General features: G+C 45.0%; 1 protein-coding gene across 1 annotated transcript in view; it reads left to right on the top strand.

The window, feature by feature from the left end:
• The window catches only part of PAPPA (pappalysin 1), a 237,510-nt gene that overhangs the window by 46,501 nt on the left and 166,535 nt on the right, over window positions 1-24,474 (top strand). Inside the window, exons 3-5 of the mRNA XM_027616550.1 lie at window positions 7,029-7,174; window positions 11,289-11,582; window positions 18,729-18,921. Of these exons, the coding sequence (XP_027472351.1) occupies window positions 7,029-7,174; window positions 11,289-11,582; window positions 18,729-18,921 (633 nt within the window). The remainder of the gene's footprint in view (window positions 1-7,028; window positions 7,175-11,288; window positions 11,583-18,728; window positions 18,922-24,474) is intronic.

Genomic DNA, 24,474 nt, shown 5'->3' with positions numbered 1-24,474 from the left:
AGATAAGCACCCTGATACAGTGATGGGAGCAGGGTTCCCTGATGGGAGAAAGACGGCGGGCATTGGGAGCTAAGGCAGCGAAGGCCAGTTTCCTTCAGCTGCATGAGCAAGCTAAAAAGAGAATCATGCCTCTTGGGCCCTTTTCATGAGTTGGGCACGCTTCTTGCTTTCTCACATGTTACCTCCTTAAATTTTTATATTCTCCTACCTAGGTTGAATTTTATAATCCCCATTTTACAGGTGAAGATAGGTTCAGAGAGGTTGAGTCCCTTCCCTAATGTCACAGGGACACTTCTTGGCAGAAGAAGTAGGACTTGAACCCTAGACTGTCTCTCTCTTAAGATGAGGCTTTTTTCAAAAAGTTATAAAGCCAATGATTACAACAATGAAGTACTTCTTGGTGTGGTAATGCCAAAAGAAAATGGTGAATACAAAAATGTGTACCATAAACTTTGATGTACTTGTGCCCTCCACTTTCATATCACTGAATGAAGAATAGACCTCAGTCCAGAACAATTCTATCTAGAACTGTACCCAAGGATATTTAATTATGAAGTAACAGAGAGTCTTACAATGTAAGACCATCTTCCATATGAATTACAAGTAGAATACGGCTCTAAGGCACTCTATTTAAATGTTATGCTGCCATGTATATATATTTTTAATTTCCCCTTTAAAAAAAGATGTTCATGTTTCTGTGGCACCCTGCTGCTCTTTCCTTTAATCTGAAAGAACTGTCACCAGCCCCTGGCTTGGAGGTGGCCCAGTCACAGCCAGGTTCATCTCAGACAAACCCTTCTCAGGTGGAGTGCATCAGCATGTGGCCAGCACCATCGCTGTGTCCTGCCTGCACCTGTCAAGAGCCTAGGGAGCAGAACTTGGGCAGGACACTTCTCAAAAATCTCCTCTGGCTCTCTCTTCAACAATGGGGACATCAGTTGGCTTCAAGTGGGAGTAGAAACAAACACTGGTCAGTCTCGATCTGGGCTCACTGTGAGACATACTTCTGATCAACCATCTGTAAAATGGGAGAGCCTGTGTATTCTGTCTCTAGAGCTGGAAAAACTCAAGCCCTCCATAATTTCACTTAAGGGACCTGTTGTTGTTGCTCTGTTTTTGAATGCAGTTCCCTTTTGCTTCCCTTTCAATAAAACAGGCCTTGACAGCCCTCTCCTTGAGATTATTATTACAGAGTTGTACCATCTCAGGCCAGTGCATTTAGGAAATATGTTATTGGCACTCACCAGCGAGTGAGATGCATAAAGAAAATATTCTAATGACAGTGGAGTTGAGAGAGCTTTGATCTCCCTCCAGAGCTGCCCTCATGGCTTTGAAATGCTGTTCTGGCAGAGGGGGAAAGTCTGGGTGCCTTGGCACTCTGGGGCTGGGCCCTCCTGCAACTGACATTCCAGGGGACCCACAATCTTCACGGTAGGACCCAGGGGCATGGGCTATGCAGGAAGCAAAGAGACACTGAGACACCTCTCTTGAAAGGCAGCTTAGGAAGAGGGTCTAAATGAGGAGGGGCTTTCCAATTTAGCCCAACATTTCCCAAACTCTGTTGGTTGTGCTGTTATTTTATTTTTGGCAGAGGCAGAGGTTAGGGTTGGGGGGAAAGGATTATGGTCACATGTGTCTGGGAACACTCACACGCTATCTGCTCTACTCCCATTTTGCATGTTAAAGGCTCTGATAATGCTTGCAGTGAAAAAATGTATGCACTGAACATTGTTTAACAGAGCATGTCCTAAACCCATTTGAATCAGAAAACTCTTTTCCTTTAAACGCACATCTGCTTCTTGTGGATTTAGCCCTCTGTAGACTGGGATTTGGAAAACACGGATCTAATTCACAAACTCACTGAACAGAAAGGGATTCTGAGCGGCAGACCGGACAGCAGAGTGTAGGGTCAGAGGCCAGACACTCAGGCAATGCAGGCTCTGTGCAGGGATGCTCAGCTGAGGGGTGCCTGGAGCTGCAGTCCCTCCCATGCTTGACTCTCGAAGCCATGCACCCTGGCAGGGAACTGTGTTCCCCTGAATGAAGAGGTGATTTACTAATTCGCGCAAAAGTGCTGCTACACATAGGCTAGTGAATGGAGGCTTGTCAGGCCCTTCTGTGTCCCTTCTTTAATGCCTTGTGCAAGTCACTTCACTTCCCTGAGCCTGGACTTCTTCAACTTGTTTTGAAGTTACACAATTTAAGAGAGTGGTACTCAACACCTGCTGATCAGTGGTCTATCTGGCTTGCTCGCTTGTTCTCTGCCTAAAGTTTTAGGGAGCACAGAGATATGAAGACTTGGTCCCCACCTACTTGAAGCTCATAGCCTGATGAAGAAGACAGGTGCTCATGGAGAAGATAAAGCAAAGCAGGGTGAGAAGTACTAGAATCAGAAGGGGGAAGCTTTGAGGAGGGAGAAGTCATTGTCAGCTAGAGGCGTGATGATTTTGGTGCTGCTAATAATTACCAGTGTGATAACAATAATGTAACAACAATAGCTTATGCTAATCAACGTGTGTCTTCTACCCCTCAGGCACTGTGTGAGGCATTTTCTTTGTGTGGCCTCTGACCCTCTGAGAGGTGACTGTCATCCTCCCATTTTATAGGTGAGGGTGGTCAAGAGTGGATGGAAGCTGGACTTTGCAGGGACGATAAGATTTTAAGAGGCAGAGACTCCAGAAGGAAAGTCATGAGGCAGAGGAGGGAAACCAATAGGCATGCGTGAGGAGTGGGCATAATCGAGGGAACCCAGAAGCTCCAGAGATGAGGACACCATGAGAACTTGAGGTTGAGGTTGCTGGAGGAAGAAGAAGGTTGGGTGGTGGGGATGAGATGTGGGAAGCTGAGACCCTGAGAACCACCCAGAGGCAGACAGTTTAGGTTTTTCCTCAGTCAGAGAAAATAGGAGACCAGAGTATAAAGGGGAGTGTGGGCGCAGGCTGTCCTGAGCTGTCCCATTGAGTCCTGCCGGTCTGCTAACTGACAGAGAGGTAAAGCAACTTGCCCATGGACATCCAGCTCTGAGTAGTATTGGCATTTAAATTAGTAAACACATCGAGATTTGTATTTGTATTGATTTTCATGGAGCATGGGTAATGATTTTTTTATTTTTTATTTTTATTTTTTTTAAGACTTTTTTATTTATTTGACAGAGAGAGACACAGCGAGAGAGGGAACACAAGCAGGGGGAGTGGGAGAGGGAGAAGCAGGCTTCCCACCGAGCAGGGAGCCCGATGCGGGGCTTGATCCCAGGACCCTGGGATCACGACCTGAGCTGAAGGCAGACACTTAACGACTGAGCCACCCAGGCACCCCAATATTTTTAAATAGATTTGACCAATTTGCAACATACACATGAGGCTAACCTTCCCACAGGTACAAAATGGAAAGCCAAGGGGCCCTGGGTAAGTCTTTTTCCTTCCCTCTTCACCAATCTCCCTAGACTCTGATGACCCATCTCTATTTGACCTTCTGTGCTTTCACCTCCATTCGTTGGCAGGAGGAATTAAACATTCTCAAGGTAGGGGAAGAGAAGAAAATACCCACATGGACTCCTGCCCCCCTCTCCGAGATTTTCCCTTGATGCATTCGGGAGACACCCAGCTTGGCTCTGAATTGGTGGGAAGACCTCCGCCCACAGAAGGAAAGTTCTTAGCCACAGAGCTGTTTTTCTTTGGGTGCCCCCCCCAAAAGAGATGGAGAAAAGAGAGGCCTGGGGGGCCAAGAACCTGGATGGCTTCCATGGATTCTTCCTTTTGGGGGAAATGGAGGCTTCTCAAAGTGTGAAAAAAAAAAACCCACATACAAGCAAGGGAGAGGCTCCAACATCCCACATGTCTGCCTTGGGCCAGGATGAGTACCACCCCTTGAAAAGATTGGCTTCTGCAATTACAACTGAACAAACAACCAATTAAAATGTCTCCCCCGCCCCACCTTACCCCATCTCTTCCTCTCACGAAGCTTTCTCAGCCTAGAGCGGCAGGGCAAAGAGATGACTTTGTCTCATAACATCTGTGTTCTCTGCCTGAGAGAATGCTTGATGGAAACGGACAAATCAATTAGAAAAAAATAAATAATGTGGGAAGGGCTGATCCAAGAAAATCTCGGCTTCTCTTTGTTTTCATTCGCCCACGCATTGTTTCCCTTTGCACCGTGGCTCTGCGTGAGCCTGGAAATGAGAGTGAGGCTGTGGAAAGAATTGGACACATCGAGATTTGTGCTTGGCGTTGTCACTATTTATGTGATCTCTGAACCCCTGTTCCTTCATCTGTAAGATGGGGATAAATAATAGGAATAGCTAAACACTGATTGAGCTTTTCTACATGCCAGGTATTGTCCTAAGTCCTTTATGCTTCCTTTATTACGTCCCAAATCCTCTGGGGAACCCGATGAGGTAGACTGTTTTGTGTGTATAGACACTGGGGCCCAGGCAGTGAAGTACATTGACCAGGGTGACCCACACATCGGGGAGGAGGAGCTGGATTCAAACCCAGGACTCTGGCTTGAGAACAAGTCATCCTACCCACAGTGCTGCATAACTTCAAATACTGCAGAGATGGGATGACAGGTGTTTGCTAGCACGGGGCTGGCATACAGCAAGTGTTTAATAAATGTTAGTTTTCTTTCTTCTTTCCTTCTCTGATCACAGAGTAGACTGGCCAAAACTCCTTATGAGGCTTCCAGGCTAAGAAGGTGAAGGTTAGAATTTCCAGGGAGAGAAAGCATGGCAGCAAGATTTCGGGTCAATATCTGAGCATGTAGCCATCTTGAAATTGTTCAGCTCAAGCCAGACATGGCTATGACCTCTTTTGGCCCTGTCTGTATCTCTAACTCATGTTCACCTTTTTTTGAAAAGCCAGAAAAAAATTATGGTCACATGATCAGTTATGGGCTCTTGATGATGTAGGGGACGAGGAGGGCTCTCTAGGTCTCAAATGTATCCATTCCCATTGGAGTAGAGGTGTGGGTCTGTGACCTGTAGGAATGCTCTGGGAAGCACTAAGTAGCTGCTGCTAATCCTAGTCTATTAGTAAGGAAACTGAGGCCTCATAGGAAGGAGACCGGCACCTAAATATTTTAGCTTTTTTCTTTCCCAATGTAAATTTGACCCCATCGACGTCTACTGAGTGCTCGCCCGCAGGCAAGCCCTATACTGAGAACCGGGTAAACAGAAATGGATAAGGCACATGCCTTGCCCCAGGGAGCCCCAGACAGTGGTGGATATAGACAGGTGGAGTGATGATTTGGAATGGTGTGAGTGCACATACTTATAGGAGGTGGATGACTGTAGAGATGGTAAAGGAGGTGGGGGAGAGATGGGAATCAGGGAAGCCTTCCTTGAGGAGCGGTACCAGCATGGGCTTTGGATTTGTTCATCAGAGGACAAAATGCAGAGCGGAGTCCCTTACAGAGGGAACAGCGTGAGTGAAGGCGCCACGAATGATGCATCGTGGTGGGTGCCCCCAACCCACAGTGGGAGATTCAGGAGAGGGAGCCAAGAGAGATGGGGCTGGAGAGGGAGGCAGCATCTTGGAGGCCATGCTGGGGACCTTGGACTTACTCTTTCACATACAGGAGGCCCTTCTATAACCCCAGGAGGGAAGGAGAAGGGAACTGTCATAAGTATTCTACCAGCCAGGATTTGTGTCAACCCCCCAGGGACAGATAGCATTATGAAAAAGGAAACAACTTCCAACCCGCAGTGTGACCTTAGCAAGGTCTGAAGCTTAAGTCTCTTTTCCCTCCTCCAGTATATAGGCATCATAATACTACCTACCTCGGTCTTATTAAGAAGATTGATTAAAGGAGATAATCCATGTAAAGTTGGACCACATAGAAGGGCCCATCAGACATTAAATATCGTTATTCATAGGCTTCATCTCACCTACTACATCAAGCTGCCTACTTGCTTGTTTATGTATGTTTTTATTCATTAATTCATTTCCAACCTTACTCAAGAAATGATTGTCAGCTGCTCACAAGGATACATGACAGCAGACATAAAATGGAGGCTGAAAGACTCAAGAGAGAGGAGCTAGATGCCTCTGTCGATTTAGAAAATGATCCGTTGAGTAATATGCCTGTGACTGATGGAAAGCTTTAGCATTTCAGTGGTGATAGGAGAGTTCATACTTTGTGAAGGAGGAGTTCTTACTGAGTACCTAGGAGGTGCCCAGTCTCTTTCCAAAGACCATTTCTTCCTCTCACCAACCTGTGATCGTTCTACGTATTAAAGAGCTGATGATGATAATGGAGAGTTAGTTTGCTTTCCTGATCCGTCAGTCTAAGTGGCAGCCAGTCCAAATACAACATCCCTCTCCAAGTCCGTTTTACAGACAAATAAATAGAGGCTTGCAGAATGCAGAATCTTCTGGGGGGTGGGGGCAGCGTGATGCCCAGTGACAAGATCATAGGTTTCCAAGGTAGACAGAATTGGCCCTGAAACCCAGTTCTGCAACTTTGGGCAACCTTTTTAATCACATGTGGGCCACATGTTCCTTATCTTGAAAACAGAGCAATAATCCCTCACTGCAAGGTTGGTATAGAGAGGCAAAGCAGGCCTCCTAGTGCAGCTCCATATTTGCCAAAAAAATGGTCTGACGTCCATAGTGAATGAGTGAAGTAGAAAAGAAGCCAAGACTAGAAGTCATGTTGTCTTTTTCATGGTCTGTATTCTTGATTTGCATGGTCATTGTGGGGCCCTTTCATCAGGCAAGATAGCAGTCCTTAAGGGCAAAGATGTTGATTTTAAGTAAATGTACGCTCTAAACTGAACTCTGCAATTTATAAGCTGAGCAAACTTGTCATGTCTCTTCAACTTATAAGGACTTAATTTTCTTAGCTGTAAAATGGGATCATCTCCACTTACCTTATAATATTATTGGGGGAAGTCATTGAGGTGATGTGTATAAAGTGTTTAGCAAAGTACCTGGCACATAGTAGCTCTTAACTACTCGGGGGAATAGCTATTATTTGAATAGTACCTTTTTTGGATGGTGATGACAGCCAAGGTTCTTTTTCTGTTACAGAGCATACTTGGATGTTAATGAACTGAAGAACATTCTTAGACTGGATGGATCAACACACCTTAATATCTTCTTTGCAAACTCCTCGGAGGAGGAATTGGCAGGAGTAGCAACTTGGCCATGGGACAAGGAGGCCCTAATGCACTTAGGTGAGAATTAGAAACTTCTTCAGGAGGAAATTGGATTAGCACAGGAATAACTTTAGTGGTGATGATAATGGTGATGGTGATCATGACCATGACGATGGTGATGGTAGTGGTGATGGTGAACAATCTCTTTACTGCTTTCCAGTTTACAGAACTCCTTAGCACTTCTTATCTCATCTCAACCACCAAGCATTGCTCTGAAGAAAATAACATGATATCATTAGCCCTGTTTTGCCGGTGGGGAACCTGAGACCCACAGAAGGAACGGGGCTTATCCAGGGTCACACACAAGTCCATGGCTGAGCCACATTTGGAGTTCAAGTCTCCAGCTCTGTCTATTGATAGACCCCTTGCCTCTTAATGCATGCAAATATCTTCCCAGCCCAGCAACCGCATGGTGCTGACACAGCCAGTCAGGGCTTGGCTTCAGAGATACCAAAGAGACAAGAGAAAGTGAGCTCGTTAAGAACTCCTTGTTCCTCCGTGGTCCACCAACACCACCGGGAACTCTTCTTACATCCAAAGTATTCATATCCATAAGTCATATCCATATATTTACGCAAACCCATCACCAAGAGGCAGAAAAGACAATGGTTTCTGAACCAGGCCCAGTAAGTAAACAGCGTAGCTCTTTAATTTTGATTTTTCTGCGCTCTCTTCCAGTACACGTCTGTATGTGCGTGAGTTTTTTGGTAACTTGTCCATATTTGAAAGCAAATATATAAAATTTTAGAACATAAAATTTTATGTTCTTTTTTTTTACTTCATATTATGCTACCTATATTATTCCACATGGTAGCAGTTTTCCTAATCACTTCCCACCCAACTTTTTCACTTAACATCACAAGACAAAAGCATCCTTCTGGGTTATTTCCATCTCCCTAAAGGTGATGTTTTTAATGACCACACAATATTCCATCGAATGAGGGCACAACAACGTGCTCAACCTTTTTTCCCTCGATAGAATGTTCCTGTTGTTTATACCAATGGATAGCAATGCCTCCCTTGTTGAGCATCTTCATCTGGGGAGGTTAGGGCTCAGGAGAGTGACGGTCTTGGTGTTTGCCAAGGCCCGCTGCTCCCCCAGTGATACACCCAGGGTCCAGTCACCGTCTTCAATCTGTGGTATCTTGGAAATGAGGGACTCTGCAGCTTCACATGATAGAGACTTCAAACTCTAGAGTTAGTTCCCTCTAGACTGCTCTCATTTCCCACTTGTTTTTAAGGGAATGAAACCACTGTGTGAGTGTGTGTGTGCGCGTCCAAGTGCATGCATGCTAGTGTGTTGTTGTGGTATAAATAGAGCTGGAGACAATGAGAAATCTGTAGTGGTTCCCAACTGGGGGAATTTTATCCTCTAGGAGACATTTGGCCGTGTCTAGAAATAGTTCTGGCTGTCACAAATGGGGGAATGCTACTGGCATCTAGTGGGTAGAGGACAGTGATGCTGCTAAATCTACAGATTTAGCAAGAAAGAATTATCCAGTCCAAAATGTCAGTCATGCTGAGGTAGAGAAACCCTGATGATGGATAGACAGACAGACAGAGGTTGGGCAAAAAAGAGCATGCAACTTAGACATACTTGAAAGTAGACAATTTGTTTCTATAGTGTGCCTGGTATGACATGGGAATCCTACTGGCTCAGAGCAATACACAGGGTTGTTCCCAGCTTTGATTCTACTTGGCAGTATGGCCTTAGGCAAGTCTCTTTCCTTCCCCAAGTCCCAATTTACTCAGATTTTAAATGAACAGGTTAGACTAGATGGTCTCCAAGGACAGTTCTCAACACTGAAATGCTGTCCTATTGGAAAAGCAACTGAAAGGCTCTTGATCAGAGTCTTAGAAAGCTTCTTAAGTTAGAGAAAAATACTCCTGATGGTTCCGTGAATTTCCGAGACTGGCTCAGGACCAGGAATACAGAAGGCTATAAATCCATAGCATGTTCTAGTGTTTCAGGATGATGTCAGGCTCTAACTATTTCACCTTTTAAGAGAAGCAGTGAAACAGGACTCGGGCTCTGTGCTGTAGCTCTGTGCAAAGGGGTGAGTTGGAGGGGATGAGGTAAAGCAAACAAAGCTGGCCCGGACATCAAGTCTACAATCCTGTCATTATCCCTGGAAATACCTGTGGGGTCCTGCACCTTCCCACCCCCCTGCCCAGTGCCTCCATGTTGAACCCTCATGGAGAAACAGTATCATTGGCACTGTTGTAGCTCTTTATTTTAGAGCTCAACAGAGATGCAAAGTCACTTTTCCAAGATCACACAGCCGGGGGCAAGCAGAATGAGGGTTGCTAACTGCCCAGGGCCCCCAGCCTTCCATCTCCCCATCCCGAGAAATGTTGGCCAGAAGCAATTACTCTATACGAACCCCAATCAAACCCAACTTATTAGAAGCATACATATATTTTTACCTTCTTTTCCTGCTGTGATGCCATGATCCCTGGAAAAAGCCTTGGGTAGGAAGGGGATTATGTTTCATATTATGATTGACAGAAAATAATTGAGAGAGATTTCCTGTCTCAATTTCTCTTCCTCCCTGCCTCTCTGCCTGCCCCTTCTCACACATGCACACGTGTGCACACACCCCCACACACCCTCTCATACATCTTTATCTCTGTGCTAGAAGGCTCTGAACAGTTCAGAATTAATAGACTCCGTGAGCCCCATGACTGAGCAAGCTCGCCCTCCTGGCAGTTCAACCCAAGATAAAACTCCCCCAACGCCTGCCAGTTCAAATCAACATGGCTCTGCCTTATCACCATTCTTTATAAGACACTGCTCTGCACTTAAACTCAGGACTTGCAGAGTGTTTGGACCTGAATTTTAACCTTCTCTTAAACACATTTGGATTGTAAAGTTTAAGTGTCTCCCTACCAGCCTATATGCATTTCTCCAGTGCCTAAAATGAACATGAAAAATGCCATCTATTGATTCTGCTGAAATCTGTTCCATCTATCTGCCTAAGCTAAGTCATGCTCAGTCATCAAAGACATGGGGGGTAGACCATGGCTTCTCAAACTAGAATGTACAGACGAGCCATCTGGGGCCCTTGTTAGAATACAGATTCTGATTCTGTAGGTCTGCAGTAGGGCCTGAGATTCTGCATTTTTAATCCCTTCCAGGTGATGGTCCTGCTGCTTATTCTCAAGACACTCTTCGAGTCATGAGTAGTTAGATACCCACTGACCCATTTTGAGTCATGGTGCTATGCAAGCTGCTTATGTGTGCTTAGGTGGACCTCAGAAAACTTCTTTCGTTGGGCTAAGGTTCAGAGATTCAACACACATGTAATGAGATGCCATATTCCAGGCCCTGTGATTGGCACTCATGGTAGAACTCATTAAGAGGCCTGGCTCTGGAAACTAAGGATTTCAAATCCCAGCGTGATACCTTTCCTAACTCCTGATCATGAGCCTGGGAATCAGTCTCTCCTATAGGGTTGTGAGTTGAGTAAGTGTGATTATACAAATGAAGCCCTGAGCACAGGACCCGAGGATACATGATAAATGCCCAAGAGACATTGGCTGTAATGACACTGTCATAATGATGAGCTCAACATGATGCTGGCCCTCATGAGTGCTCACTCTCAGAGAGGACCAGAGATGAAGAAGTGGGATTCAGGGATGGTAATCAACTTGCTCAATGTCCTAGCATTTGCAAGGGCAGAGTGAGGACTGGGACCATGGTATCTGACCATGAGGGCTCCAGTTGGACTAGACTGTGCGGGATGTTTGTAAACCAGGGCATGCCTTACTGTTGAAGGACAAGGTGGCAGCAAAAATGTCCACCGGCCCAGAAATCAAAGTCCTTAAATACTGATCATGCCCCTTTGTTAAGTAGTTTGAGGTCACCTCGGTTAGGGTGTCTTACTTCTTCGGCATTGGTGTTTTCATCTGAAAAATGGAAGGATTGCACAGAATGACTCTTGAGACTCTTCCTACCCCATCAGTGGTGCATATCACAAGTCATAACAGTTCTTGGGGCCGTGGAGTCACAGGGTGGAGAAGCCTGTGGTTACTTTGGGCAGCACCCCATTTGCCTGCGATTGATTAGGTGATTTCTGCAGCAGGAAGCAGAGTGCTGCACTTGCTCAATGCTCTGGTTTTCCCTTTGCAGGTGGCATTGTCTTGAATCCGTCTTTCTATGGCATTCCTGGGCACACCCACACCATGATCCATGAGATCGGGCACAGCCTGGGCCTCTATCACATCTTTCGAGGCATCTCGGAGATCCAGTCTTGCAGTGATCCCTGCATGGAGACGGAGCCCTCCTTTGAGACCGGAGACCTCTGCAGTGACACCAACCCAGCCCCAAAACACAAGCTCTGTGGTGACCCGGGGCCAGGGAATGACACCTGTGGCTTCCATAGCTTCTTCAACACCCCTTACAATAACTTCATGAGCTACGCAGGTAGGGCTCCCTGCTCGGCCAGGCTCATGCGGCTGGGTGTCACCCACGGGCTCCAGTCCTGGCTCAGAGGAGCCTTGGGAAAGCTGCTTTCCTTTTCTAAGACTTCTTCATCCCAACAATCCCTCATCCCAGACAATCAGGATGTGACAGTCCTTGTGTGAGATCTCAGGGGTTCATGGGAGCTGTTGCATCTGATGTCTCCTCAGAAAGACACACTTTAAGGAGCTGTCTGGGGCCAAAGTCAGGAGACCTACACTGCAGTTCTAGCTCTACCACTGGGTCACCCAGTGCCTATGGGTCTATCACATTCTGTCTCTGGGTCTCCCTTCGCTCAAGAAAATGGAATCTTCAGATCTGAGGAATCTTGGAGAAGTTTCCTCTAATTTTGCAGTTGTATTTTTCTAAGCTGGTGGTTACTGCAACTCTTTCTTTATCTTTTCTTTTTTTTAACTGCAACTTTCTCTTAAATATAAAGCTCTTATACTCTCCTTTACTCTTTTATTACAAAAAAAATAGAATGCTTTTGGTTTTGCAAATACGAAATTACATGAGAGGGGTACATTCTTTTCCTAACTGCGTATATCCTGTCAAAGCCCTTTTTTATACCATCAGTAATAGCATTAAGGACTCATGCTTTGGGTTCAAAGATGCCCTGTACTTCTTTTAGAATATATCAAGGCCAATTCTAGCCCTTAGAGCATTTTTGGAAAGTTAGACAAGGCATTCTTTTCCCAAGGCAGTCTCAGCCCTCCCTACTGGCCTCTTCGACCAGGAACCCTAGTGTAGGAAACCAATCCACAAATTGCACATGGTAGCCCGGCATCGAATTCTATTATAATATTCGACTTAGGTGTCTCTTGACCCTACGAAAACCAGCAAGTTCTCCGAAAGCGGAGATTGTCTCTAATGCACCACTATATTCCCAGCACCTAGCACAGAGCCTGGTGCTTAATAAATGTTTGTTAAGAAGAAAGAGAGGGAGGGAGAGAGAGGCAGAGAGGGAAGAAAGTGAATAAATTCTCATAAAGGTTTAAAAAAGTGATTCTTATCAATTCTAATATTTCTCCTTGTGTAAAAGTTTATGGTTCATAAAGGACATTAGTACACACTATCTCATTTAACTCACAACAAATGTGTGGGGTAGAAACTATCCCCATTTTACAGATGGTAATACTGTGGTTCACTAAAGTCATTTGTACCAGGTCACATATCTGACTCCAGACATTTTTTTCTTCTACTCCTGTGTGGGGCTGTAGGTCTCCATCTCTGCTTGAACTAGGAAAGCCCTCTTCCCACAGTTTTCCATTTCTTGTTTGGTTTTTGCCTCAGATTGCATTTGAAGAGAGGATTTTGCTGCTGAAACCCCATGAATTTGATAATCCCCAATAGATCTTCCTGCTTTCCCATGTGGGCTTATGACCTCTGGGGGCCTCTGCAGTTTAAGGCTCCTATCATTCAAACCCGAGGTCTCCGGGAGGGTCAACAACCCAACCTTGGCACCAGAAAGGGGTCTTTAGGTTTAGGTCTTTTAAAAAGACCACAGTGCTGGGTATTTCCTCAAAAGCAGATTTCCCACTGGACTCCCCTTCCCAGCCAAGCCAACATCCCACATCCGGTGCCCTGTCCCCTCACACAGCCCTGCTTACGTTCCATTTCTGTAGCACCTTTCCTTGGCCAGCTCAACGCACATGGAAAATAAACAATAACATGAATTTGGAAGTTTGCCGGACACTTAGGGGCCTCGGAGCTGCCACTAGCTACCAGACCCCCATAAACTAAATCTTTTTTTTTTGTTCCCCTTTGTACAGATCTAAAGGGTGATTGATTTACTGTTGTTTTTTTAAAGGAACCCCTCAGCTCAGTGACCCATTAACAGCAGAACTAATTCACTGAGCTACGATAACAAACTTACACCCGCAAAAGCATATTCAAGGCGACCACGAGCTTTGAAATGTTTGTTTTCCTTAGGATCTCTGATAGATGAGGTGACAAAAGCAGCTGGATGAAATTCAAAATGCGGAACAGGATCGGGTTCTCAGGACCAGGGAGAGCTATGCACAGGGGCTGTGCAGTCAAGGCCAGAGGGTGGAGACCCTGCTGGGTCAACTGCTCCGAGTTCCTTCCTTCCTTCCTGGGTGCTTCTTCCTCAGGCCTGGTCACTCACAGAGCGAAGAGTCTAGAACAGTGCTGTCCAGTAGAACTTTCTGCAAAGATGGGCATGTCCTGTGTCCATGCTGTCCAGTGTGATCACCACTGGCCTGATGTAGCTCATGAGCACTTCGAGTATGGCTTGTGAGACTGAGGAATTGAATTGTTCATCTTCAGTAACTTTAATGAATTGAAATTGAAATAACTCCACCTGGCTGGTGGCTGCCATATTGGTCAGCACAGGTCTACAATCATTATCGAGTGCCTAGGATACACCGCACACTGTGTGAAGTGCTTCATAGGCTTCTCTTGTAGAATCCTCAAAATAAGGACTATGATTACTGAACCTATTTTATGATGCAGAAATTGTGGTTTAATGTAGCTTAGGTAACTTGCCCAGGGTCGCACAAGAAGAAGAATGTAAGCCTTTTTCACTGCAGAGCCTGTGCTATTGATCAATAAATATCTGGCTCTCTTTCTGATGCTAAGGCAGGTGGGGAGGGTCCCAAGTGCTCAGCTCCAGCAAACACCAGGCAGGTGATGGGGGCATGCCCTAGTTCAGCACCAGGAGCTTATGGTCATCTTGAGCTGCTGGATAAGTCCTGGGCAGATGAAGAGCAGAAGCCCAGACTCTACTTCCTGAAGATGATAGGCCATAGGAGGCCTCCCAAGAGCACCCTCTAGGCAGGGCTTCCTCAAGAGTGCAGAAACCAGGCCTTGTCCAGCCTGCAAGAGCAAGTGTCTTGTTACCATTGTTCTGCGTGTCAAAGCCTTTCAATATGCACATCTGCTTCGACCCTGCCATCCCAGCTCTTAGGAATATATCCGAAGGAAAGAAATCCGTTGATGTGTTTAAGGATTTAATCATAAGAATGTTCTTAGCAATGTTCACTGTCCAAATATCAATTAGGTATTTACTCTCTGCCAGGCATGAAGAAAAAAATGCTTATATGCGTGAAAAATTAGAAACTGCTTGCAAGTCCAGTGAGCATGGATTGTTGAAATAAATCACAAGGCATCTGTATGATAGAACATTATATGGCCGCTAACGATAACGTAGAAGATGCAAGAGAGGTGTAAACAGAAGCAGAGGAACATGGTGGTGCAGAGCACGAAGTTCGGGAGTGCAGGCACTGAACGTGACACCTCCATGCGTTAGCCTTTGACCTTAGGCAAGGTACTTCTCCAAGCCTCACTTCCTGGACACCACGGAGGGTAATCACACCCACCTTGTGTGATAGTAGGTGTAGTCATGCAGATAAAGGATTTAGAACTGTCCCTGGTACCATAACCAGTGCTCAATAAATGATAATTCATAGGATTATTTGTTAACTCTTTAAAGTGAAAATGGTCACAGAGCCTTGTACCGTGTAAGACCTGGCATATAAACGTGTGTGTGTATATGTGTATATGTATGTGTGTGTGTATCTCTCTATATATACATAGACATAGGTACGTTTATACATATATATGTATAAATGTATGTATATATATATGGTGTAAATGTGTTTCTGATAAGAATTATAAATATTCACATGCAATATACGTATACACACACATAGACCTATGTACTAAATACTAATTGTATTATCTCTAGGTAATGAGTTTAGGGGGATGTTTATTTCTTTGTAACACTTTGGGCATATTCCACATGTTTTACAGTGAATATAATCATTTATTGCTATTACTATTAGTATCACTATCATTATTTAATAAAAACCAAAAAGGCAGGGGCTCTTATGAAGGGCAGCTCTGTTATCCCTACACCAGACATAGGTTAGCTTGTTAAATGCCCTCATTAGCTTTAGGAGGTGGTTACATCATTATTCCCTATGTTACAGTGGGTGAAAACGAGGCTGGCTGGAGCGGCAGGGGTGGGGGCAGCATCTTGCTCCTGGTTCCACAGCACAGGGCAGCGCTGGCCCCCTGGCTTGACCCCCCGTGCTCTGCAGTCTCCATGCTACAGAGGGTAATGTGTTCTGGCGAACAAGTTCAGTTAGCAAACTCCGGGCCAAGCACTGACAGCATGGGGGCTGGTGCAGGCTTCCACAGTGACGAGATCCCCGAAGTCCTCTCTGCTGATAAAATAGGAACTGAAGAACAAGATGGGCTGGCTGGTCCTGGAGCTCAGATGTCGGGAGGGGAAATGTGTGGAGGCAGGAAGCCAAGAGGGGCTGACTCTAGACATGAGCTAATTGAGACAGAGCATTTGTGATAAACGGAAACCCTTTGGTCCTTCCCCATAAGATTCCGATAGCAGCAAAGTCTCTAAGCAATGTACCCTGGGGCAGGCATTTTCAGACTTCTGTTTTTAAGTTCAGATACATTTCTGTTCCCCTACCAAGTTCTGTCACCTATCTGTTTTTCATACTCTTTTTTGTTGACAAACATGGAAATGGCTAATTTTAAGTCACGAAAGGAAAATGCACTTCTTTGGGGAAAAGAAAGAAAGAAACAAACCAGAGTGTATGGAGGGGGAAAAATGCTGTTTTTCTCCTCTATTCATCTTGATAAATACTTTATGTGTTCCAGCTCACTGAGTCCCCACAGCAACTCTATGGAGTGGGGTTGATTTAAATCTCCCCAATTTATACCTGTGGGACCTGAGTTTTAGAGTTACTTCCTTCTTTGGAAAGGACTGATAAGTATTCTATTTGGTGCCTGTGCCTTAACATACATAGCCATTCCTCTCTGAATAGAAAGATGTGTTATTTCCGATATTTTTACCATTATAAATGATGCTTCAAAAAATAGCCTCATACCTATATTTTCCCCATGTTTGTTCATGAATATCTGTCTATTGAATTCCTGAATGTGCTATTGCTAGATCAAAAAGAATGAATATTTTACATTCTTATCATGGTTCTTTGTGCTCCACTCCCCTTAGCCTTCAGCCGAGTTTGGAGATGAACATTCTTGGTACCCTCATCATCTCCACCTACAGATTGGAAAACTGAGGCCCTGAGGGCATGACTTCACTTGCCCATTTGACTCCGGATCCCTCACACGCTGGTCTAGCTCTTTAGCCATACTTTCTTAGCCATTATCCCTTCCCCTGCCTCTAACCTATTCAAGTGGCTTCTCTAGAGGGTACTTTTTTTCACTAAGAAGCTCAAAGTTCCTAGGAACAAAGAAGAACATGCCTGATGATCTGGCCCTTCTTAGGCTGAGACGTCTGGACTCTATTCTCCAGGCAATGGGGAGCCACAGAATGTTTGTTATCCAAGGAGTTAGGTGGCTGCATGTGGACTTGAGAGAGATGTATGCGACTGAGGGTACTTGCTAAGGGACACTGGGCTCTTCTGCTTTCTCCAAAGCTATGAAAGATGTGCCCAGGGTGCTGGACAAGGGACCGGCTGTCAGAAATTACTAAGGGGAGCTTCTGTGTATAACATCTTTCACTCCTGTCCCTTCCCCAACCTGGATTTTCAAGGTTCCATCCAACTACACAGCACCTGCCCAAACTTATTTTCTGTTTGTTTGATAAGGCGAAGTGAGTTTATGCTGCAGGATTCCCAGTGGCAGGTTTATTTTAAGATCTGGTGAGCCCCGTGCTCCCCCATCTGGGGCCCAGCTGCGGAAACCCTGACAGGGCGGACACCTCTGGGAAGTGGCGTTTTTGGAAATGAAGCCAAAATAGTGTCTTGTTCTGCCCCCAGGGCAGCTAAATGAAGCTGGTGGAGGAGTAGACAGGAGGCAGGCTCCTTCCTTAGGAGGCGAGTCTCAGACAGTCTTCAGTCCACATTGTAGAAACGAGAGTAGGGCTGAAGGTCATTTGATCTAAATCCATTTAAGAGATTGTATTCCAGCCCACTCAGACTTGGGCTCACAATCCTATTTATCAAGCACCTGCAGGATACTTTTCCCATACAGGGTCTCATTTATGCACAGAAAGTTCTCATATTGATTAGAAACATGGTCTAGGAGTCCAGAATGCCTGGGTTCAAATCTCAGATGTATCCCTAGCATTGTGATTGTAAAAAAGTTGCTTGACCTCTCTCAGTCTCAATTCCCTTCTCTGTAAAATGGAGCAAATAGTAGTATTTACTCACCAAATAGCGGGAGTGTTAAATGTGTCCAAAGCTCAGTGCACCCATGCCTGGCTTATACTAAGCACACAGTGAATAGCCAAGTGACAGTACTGTCCTCATTCCCAGCATGGACGCTGAGCCTGGATTGTTCCTAGGGCTGCCTGCCTCTCTGGCTGTGCTCACTGCAAAGGACTCCATGCCCCTGTGGGCCTGCAGCTCCCTCTCCTACAGCCCCTGACCTTTCTCTCCCCATCTTAGCCCTCCAGTCTGGATGACCTCAAGTACCTCCTTCTTCAGAAGCCTCCCTGGGTCACTGTCCTTTCCCCATGGCACTGTCTCTTGTTCATCAGTGGTCAGCCACAGACTTTCACAGTCTTCTGATAACCTTGTCTCGTATAGCAGACTCGCCTTCACTCTATGCCTAGACCTTCACTCTATGCCCTCCTCGAGGGCAGGAACATTTTTCAGTTTCATCTTTCTGTGGCCTTTGGCCCGGAGCAGAGAATATGGGGTAGATGCTCAGAAGGTTAGTTTGAAGGACAGTATCACGGCCTCCACGGACAGCAGAGTGAATGAATGAGCAGATGAATGAATGGGAAGGAATGAGTGAGTGACTAAACAAGTGGAGGAATGAATGACTGGGAGATTTGGGGTGAGTGGTGAGGGAGGGATGGCATAAGGGATTGCATGGCTTACTGACCAGGGATGGGGGGGCGTGGAAAACCATTTGGCCCTTGTCCTTAGCTATGACCTCTGGGCCACTGCGGCCCATCCACCCTCCCCTCCCTCCTGTTCCCTCTTACCTGCCTCCAGAAGTGATGACTGCACTCACTTCTTCACAGACCATTAGCTCTTGAGCACTGGAAGAGGCCAGCTCTGCGTTGGCAAGGGCCGGGGGGCTGGCTGGCCGGCCCCTCCGGGAGACGTCATGCAGCGGCTTCTTATCTCTCCCTCTGCCCACTTGCAGATGACGACTGCACGGACTCCTTCACGCCCAATCAAGTTGCCAGAATGCACTGTTACCTGGACCTGGTCTACCAGAGCTGGCAGCCCTCCAGGAAGCCGGCTCCTATCGCCCTGGCCCCCCAGATTGTGGGCCACACGACTGAGTCAGTGACGCTGGAGTGGTTTCCGCCCATCGATGGCCACTTCTTTGAAAGGTGAGTGTGGCCTGTGCGGTGTTGATCCCTCTTTCCTGCCGAGACGAGGGAGATTCTGAAGGGAAGCTGTTTTCTTCGTCCTTTCTCTTGTTCATCGGGACCCCTAGCACCTAGCGGTGATGGGTCCATAGAGACACATGGTCAATTTGGGAGTCAGGGGATAAATGAACGAGTGCTCATTGGAATTAATATGTAAAGATGCATGCTTTCAATGAATGGATGTTTGGCTCTATTTTATTATGAAACACCTGGAAACTTTTATTGCCGGAACATCCTCTGGGATAGAGATGCTGGCTTCCTCTCCACGAGCTCAGGAGTTGAAATTGCCTCTGGTCAAAGCACAATTGTGATAGATGTGTAACATATATTATATATGAAGGTGTGTATGTGTATATATTCATACATCATACATGAATACACATACTTGAATACACTTGAATATATGAATACATAAAATTAGAATTTTTGTGCCTAGGCCTTTGTTGTAGAATTGAGGGTAGAATTTTTGGAAGATCAGGGATGATAAACTGAGGCACAAGAATTTTGCTCCCCTGTCTTTCACTTACTAACTGTACTACCTTGGGCAAGTCACTTTCCCTCCTTAACTGGTCCTCTCCCACAGGAAAGTGGGTCTAATGATGCCTCAGTGGCCTGAAGGCAGGGACCTGAATCCAAAGGTCTCTTGTGGTGCCTTTCAGCATTGAGACCCCTTGAGGAGCTCAAACTTTAAGGGAAACAGATTCTGAAGAGTCAGGAAAACAGATTAAGATGATGATATCTACACTTGGCTATAATTTAGGGCTTATTAGTATATTAACCCCCATCCCAGCCTTTCTTAGGGGCATTTTGTCCAGTAGTGATGATATACCATTGATGATGGTGAAAGTAATAACCAGCTAATGATTAACTAATAATTCTCTGTGGTTGTGGTTGTTGCCATTTATCAAGTCCTTACTCCAGGCCATATTCTGTATTAAGGCTTTATATGCAGAGTCTCCAGTAACTATGAAAGGGGAATCATCAAGGAGGATCTGGGTGGCTCAGTAGGTTGAGCATCTGACTCTTGGTTTCATTCCGCTGAGGTCATGATCTCAGGGTTGCAAGACTGAGCCCCACATTGGGCTCTGCGATCAGCATGGAGTCTGCTTGGAATTCTCTCCCTCTCCCTCCATGTCTTCCCCTCCCCTCGTTTGCATGCACGCTCTCTCTCTCTCTCTCTTTCTCTTTCCCCTCCCCTCGTTTGCATGCATGCTCTCTCTCTCTCTCTCTTTCTCTCTCAAATAAATAAATAAAATCTTAAAAAAAAAAATAGAAAGGGGAATAATCTTCCTCATTTGCCAGGTAAGGCAGGAATTAGAGAGAAAGATGCTAGGAGATTTGACCAAGAGCCCATAGACAGTGCTGGGAGCTGGGCTCTGACTCACATTTTGCAACGTCTTGTCTCGGGCCACACGTGCTTTCATTAAGTCCTTCCAAAACTTAAAGTATGAAGGAGGTATTACCCCTCCCCTCAAAAGAGCCACAAAAAGTGGTAAGGAGCTCTCATGTGCCTGTGTGTATATGTACAAATATATATCAGATCATGGTACCACATTAAATTTGGGCTCTAATTTTCTCCACTGCCATCAGTCCCTGAATCTAGAACCTTTGTTTGGCAGCTGGGTGAATGTGTTCATGGGGGAATGAAATGCACTCCCTGGCCCTCTATAACCACCACACACACCCCCACCCCTGCCTTCCCGTGCCCCAGCCGCCCTCACTAGGAGCTCAGAGCTGGTTTGGGAAACGTCATGTGACACTTCAGAGGAGACTTTCCAGCAGCCTGTAGATTTATTTATTTTTTCTGTGGTGATGAGAAGTATCAGACTTTTGGTCAAGCCTTGGCCTCAGTTCCACTTAAAAATGGAAGTTTTGTAAGTGAAGCTTCCCGTGTATGTATTTAATTTGTATTTCATAAAGCAGTTATTGTCCATTAAATAAATACCATCTGATTGTTGGAAACCTATTGGAGGGTTAATTGTTGTGTAATGAGATATGTCTCTATTACATAGTACCCTCAGCTTCAATCAATATGTTTTTAATAACCTATAGTCAGTTGGTACTTGAGGCTCATACAATAGCTATTCTGTTCAGTCTGAGATTTCATAACGGAGTTATCATATGTTAAATTAAAACGGACATTTTAGAAACATGTCTAATTAGGGTTAACAGCTACAGAGACCATAGTCTATGGGTAAAGGAAGTCGATCAGCAAGTTCAATAAATTGCTGCAAAGACATGGAGCTATCACTCTCCCATGCCCTCAGAGTTTATATTCATGCAGACTGGCCTGGTGCAGAGTGCACAAACTTTGCTGGCAAGTTGTCTGCACTCTGTTCTCAGCCCCACCACTCCTGGTCTGCGGAAACTTGTGCAAGCCATCTCACCTCTCTGGTTCTCTCTGACCCTCTGAGTCTTCTTCCATAATTGTGCCCACTTTGCCTGGCTTTTGTGGGGAATCCGAGAGACATGACATCTGTGATCTGCTAGCACATACACTCTATGTTCAAGAAATATTAGCTCCCATCTTGTGCAAAGTTTCCCAGAGCTGTTTAGCTACTTGAAAATTCTCTTTCCCTGCAAAATCTCTGGTGTTTTCCACTGCATCCATCAATGCCAACCTCTCGCCGCTGGCTATCCCTATGTCCTCCTGCTGTTCCTCACATCTGTGGTCTAAGAGAATACAAGGGTTTTCCTTAAGAAAACATATTCAGATCCTCCCACAGCCTGTGTCCTCACACATGGGCAACTGAATAAATAATTCAAGGCCACCCCTGGCTTTTCTAACTCCTTTATTTTTATCTGTCTTGCAAACATGTGTTGACTGAATGGTTTCAGTTATCTGAACAATTGGCGGTGGCGTATTAGAAAGAATTCTGGACTAAGACCCAAAAGACCTGGATCTGAAGTCTTTGCAACCTCATTCATTTCCTCCTGCTCGTCAGCCTCAGTTTTCCGATCTGTAAGCCAAAGGTCATCTGGCCTTTCTCAACCAAGCTCCCTATTCCAAATCTCAGAACACAGAAAATGACTAGAGTAACTATTTTCTCAATTCTCCCAGGAATGGTGCATAACGAATACCATTCTAGATGCACAGGAGAGAAGTTAACTCATGACACACAGTGGATATCTTAAAGAAACACTGTTCAATAAGACTTCTGCTGTAATGGAAATGTTCTGTGTCTCTGTTGTCCAATATGGTAGCCATTAGCCAGCCGGCTATGGAGCATTTGAAATGTGACAAGCGTGAAACTGAATTTCTAAATTTATTTAATTTTCATTAATTGAAATTCAGAGACCCCCGTGTGGCTGCTGGGTGCTGTATTATTAGCACAGACTTGAGCTTTAGGCTTTGATTCTCATGGAAGGTGGGTAAGAAAGATGATCTCTTCCGGGGTTAACATCTTGTACTACTGTGATTTCAGTGTCTGTGTGTATGTGTGTGTGTGTCATTGTGTGTCTATGTAGATACAGGTACAAATAAAAATCAAATAAATGCCAAACATAAGAAAACATATACTCCCTGGATGTGTAGGATGCTGCCTGATTTTGGTAAAGCTTGTATCTACTCAATGACTTTACAAGCTATGAACTTGGCCTGATTACTTTGTACTCATGATTTTCTATTTCCTAATCTGTGAAATGGGAACATCACCCACTGCCCAGAATCACACCATTGCATTTAGTTGCCTACTTTGCCTTTACTTTAGTCCTTTTCTCAATCCATGTTTCCATTCAGCATGAAGACCAGCCTTTTTAAAATGCAAATTAGATCCTGTCACTCCCTGACTTAGAGTGGCTCCAGTGTCTTCCCAATTCTTTTATGTACAATCTCCGGGTGGTCTACTGGACCTCCACGATCTGGCCCTTGCCTACTTGTCCAGCTGCCTCTCTTAACACTCCTTCCTTCATTCATAACTCCTGTCACTCAGACTTCCTTTGGGATCCCTATAGACCAAGGCTTTTCCTGTGTAGGGCCTTTACATACCTGAGACTGCCCCTGGAATGCTTTAGATCCACCCTTTATGTCATCCTTCAGCTCTCACCATAGATGACGTCCCCTCACTAAGGTCTTTCATGACTGTTTCAATTTTAATTAGCCCAGTGTACCTCCCCCACCTGTATTCTTGCCTACATCATCCACTTACTTTCCTTCTAGAACTTAATGAACCCATGATTTTTTTATCTGTTTACTTATTTATGTACGGTCCACCTGGCTGCAAGCACACCTGATTTCCTTCCCCTTGGATAGTCAAAGTCTGGAACTTGTACAGTGCTAGCAACTAGAGGCGGTTCAGTGACTACTCACTGAATGAACAGATGAAATAGTGAATGAATATGTGAATCAGTGACTGAATATGAGGGAAGGTACTTTGTGGAGCTCTGTGCAAACAAGGCATATTTACTGTCAGGTGGATGATGGTTTAGTCACTCATCAAAGTATTTATTAGAAACCTAGGATGTGTCAAGAACTGATATACAGGGGACTATATGACCATCATCTAAAACAGAGAATCTAAAGAAGCAGAAAGAAAGGCTCAGTGGCCATTAAGGTCCATGTGGTTCCTGACTCCATCCCAGAACTTTTATAATCCCATTGTCATCATAGAGCCAGTCATGTGACCCTGAGCTGCTAGGCATGGATTGTGGTCGTTGTAATGGAACTCTGCCCTCCAGAGTGAGGAAGTCTCTTTCTCCGCTCCTCATTCCCCACCTGCAAGTGTATTGCTATAATTATTATTATTGCTAGTCCAGGAGTAATTCATAGATATTCAAAATATATAGAAAATTCAGAAAACCAGAAGGAATAAAAAGGGAAGGGTAATCATCCTATACTCATTCCACCACCCAGAAACTGCTGTTGATATTTTGTCATATTGAAGTTATTTGGACAGCATTGAGAAGCTGCACTAAATTCAGTTTGGAATATGATTTTTTCACTGAACATTGTATCTTACACATTTTCCATGAGATTTCATAGAATATTTTTTAACGACTGCTTACCATTTCATTGAACGTATTAATCTTAGGCTATTTCATCATTCTCCTTTCACTGGATATTAATGTATTTGCAAAATTTCTACCTATCTATGATTTCATATTAACACTGATAAAGCTGAGGATGCAAAATCTACAATTTGAGAGTTTAGACTAGGTTAGTTATAAGTCTTAGCAGCATGTCTGAGTGACTGGTATTTATCCATCTATCTATCCAGCCACCCACCCATCCACCCATCCACCCATCCACCCATCCACTCATCCACTCATCTACTCATCTGTCCATCCATCTGTCCTTCTGCATATGTTGGCCACCATATATGCAGATAATCAGGAGAATGATCTATTCAGTTATAGGTTTGGGGATGAGCTCCCTGGCAGCTGTGTGGAGGAGGAACAGGGAACACCAGCAGACTGATGCTCACCAGTGTACTCTTTCTTACCATGTGAACCCAGGGGCTACAGAGCTTCCCTATGAAGGGAAAGCTATAAGGCTCCTCCATTCTATCTTTCAGG

This window comes from Zalophus californianus, chromosome 13, assembly GCF_009762305.2.
Source record: "Zalophus californianus isolate mZalCal1 chromosome 13, mZalCal1.pri.v2, whole genome shotgun sequence".
In the NCBI taxonomy this organism is placed as follows: Eukaryota; Metazoa; Chordata; class Mammalia; order Carnivora; family Otariidae; genus Zalophus; species Zalophus californianus.
Note: the sequence above shows the minus strand (reverse complement) of the source record. Positions and strands in the feature narration are given on the sequence as shown.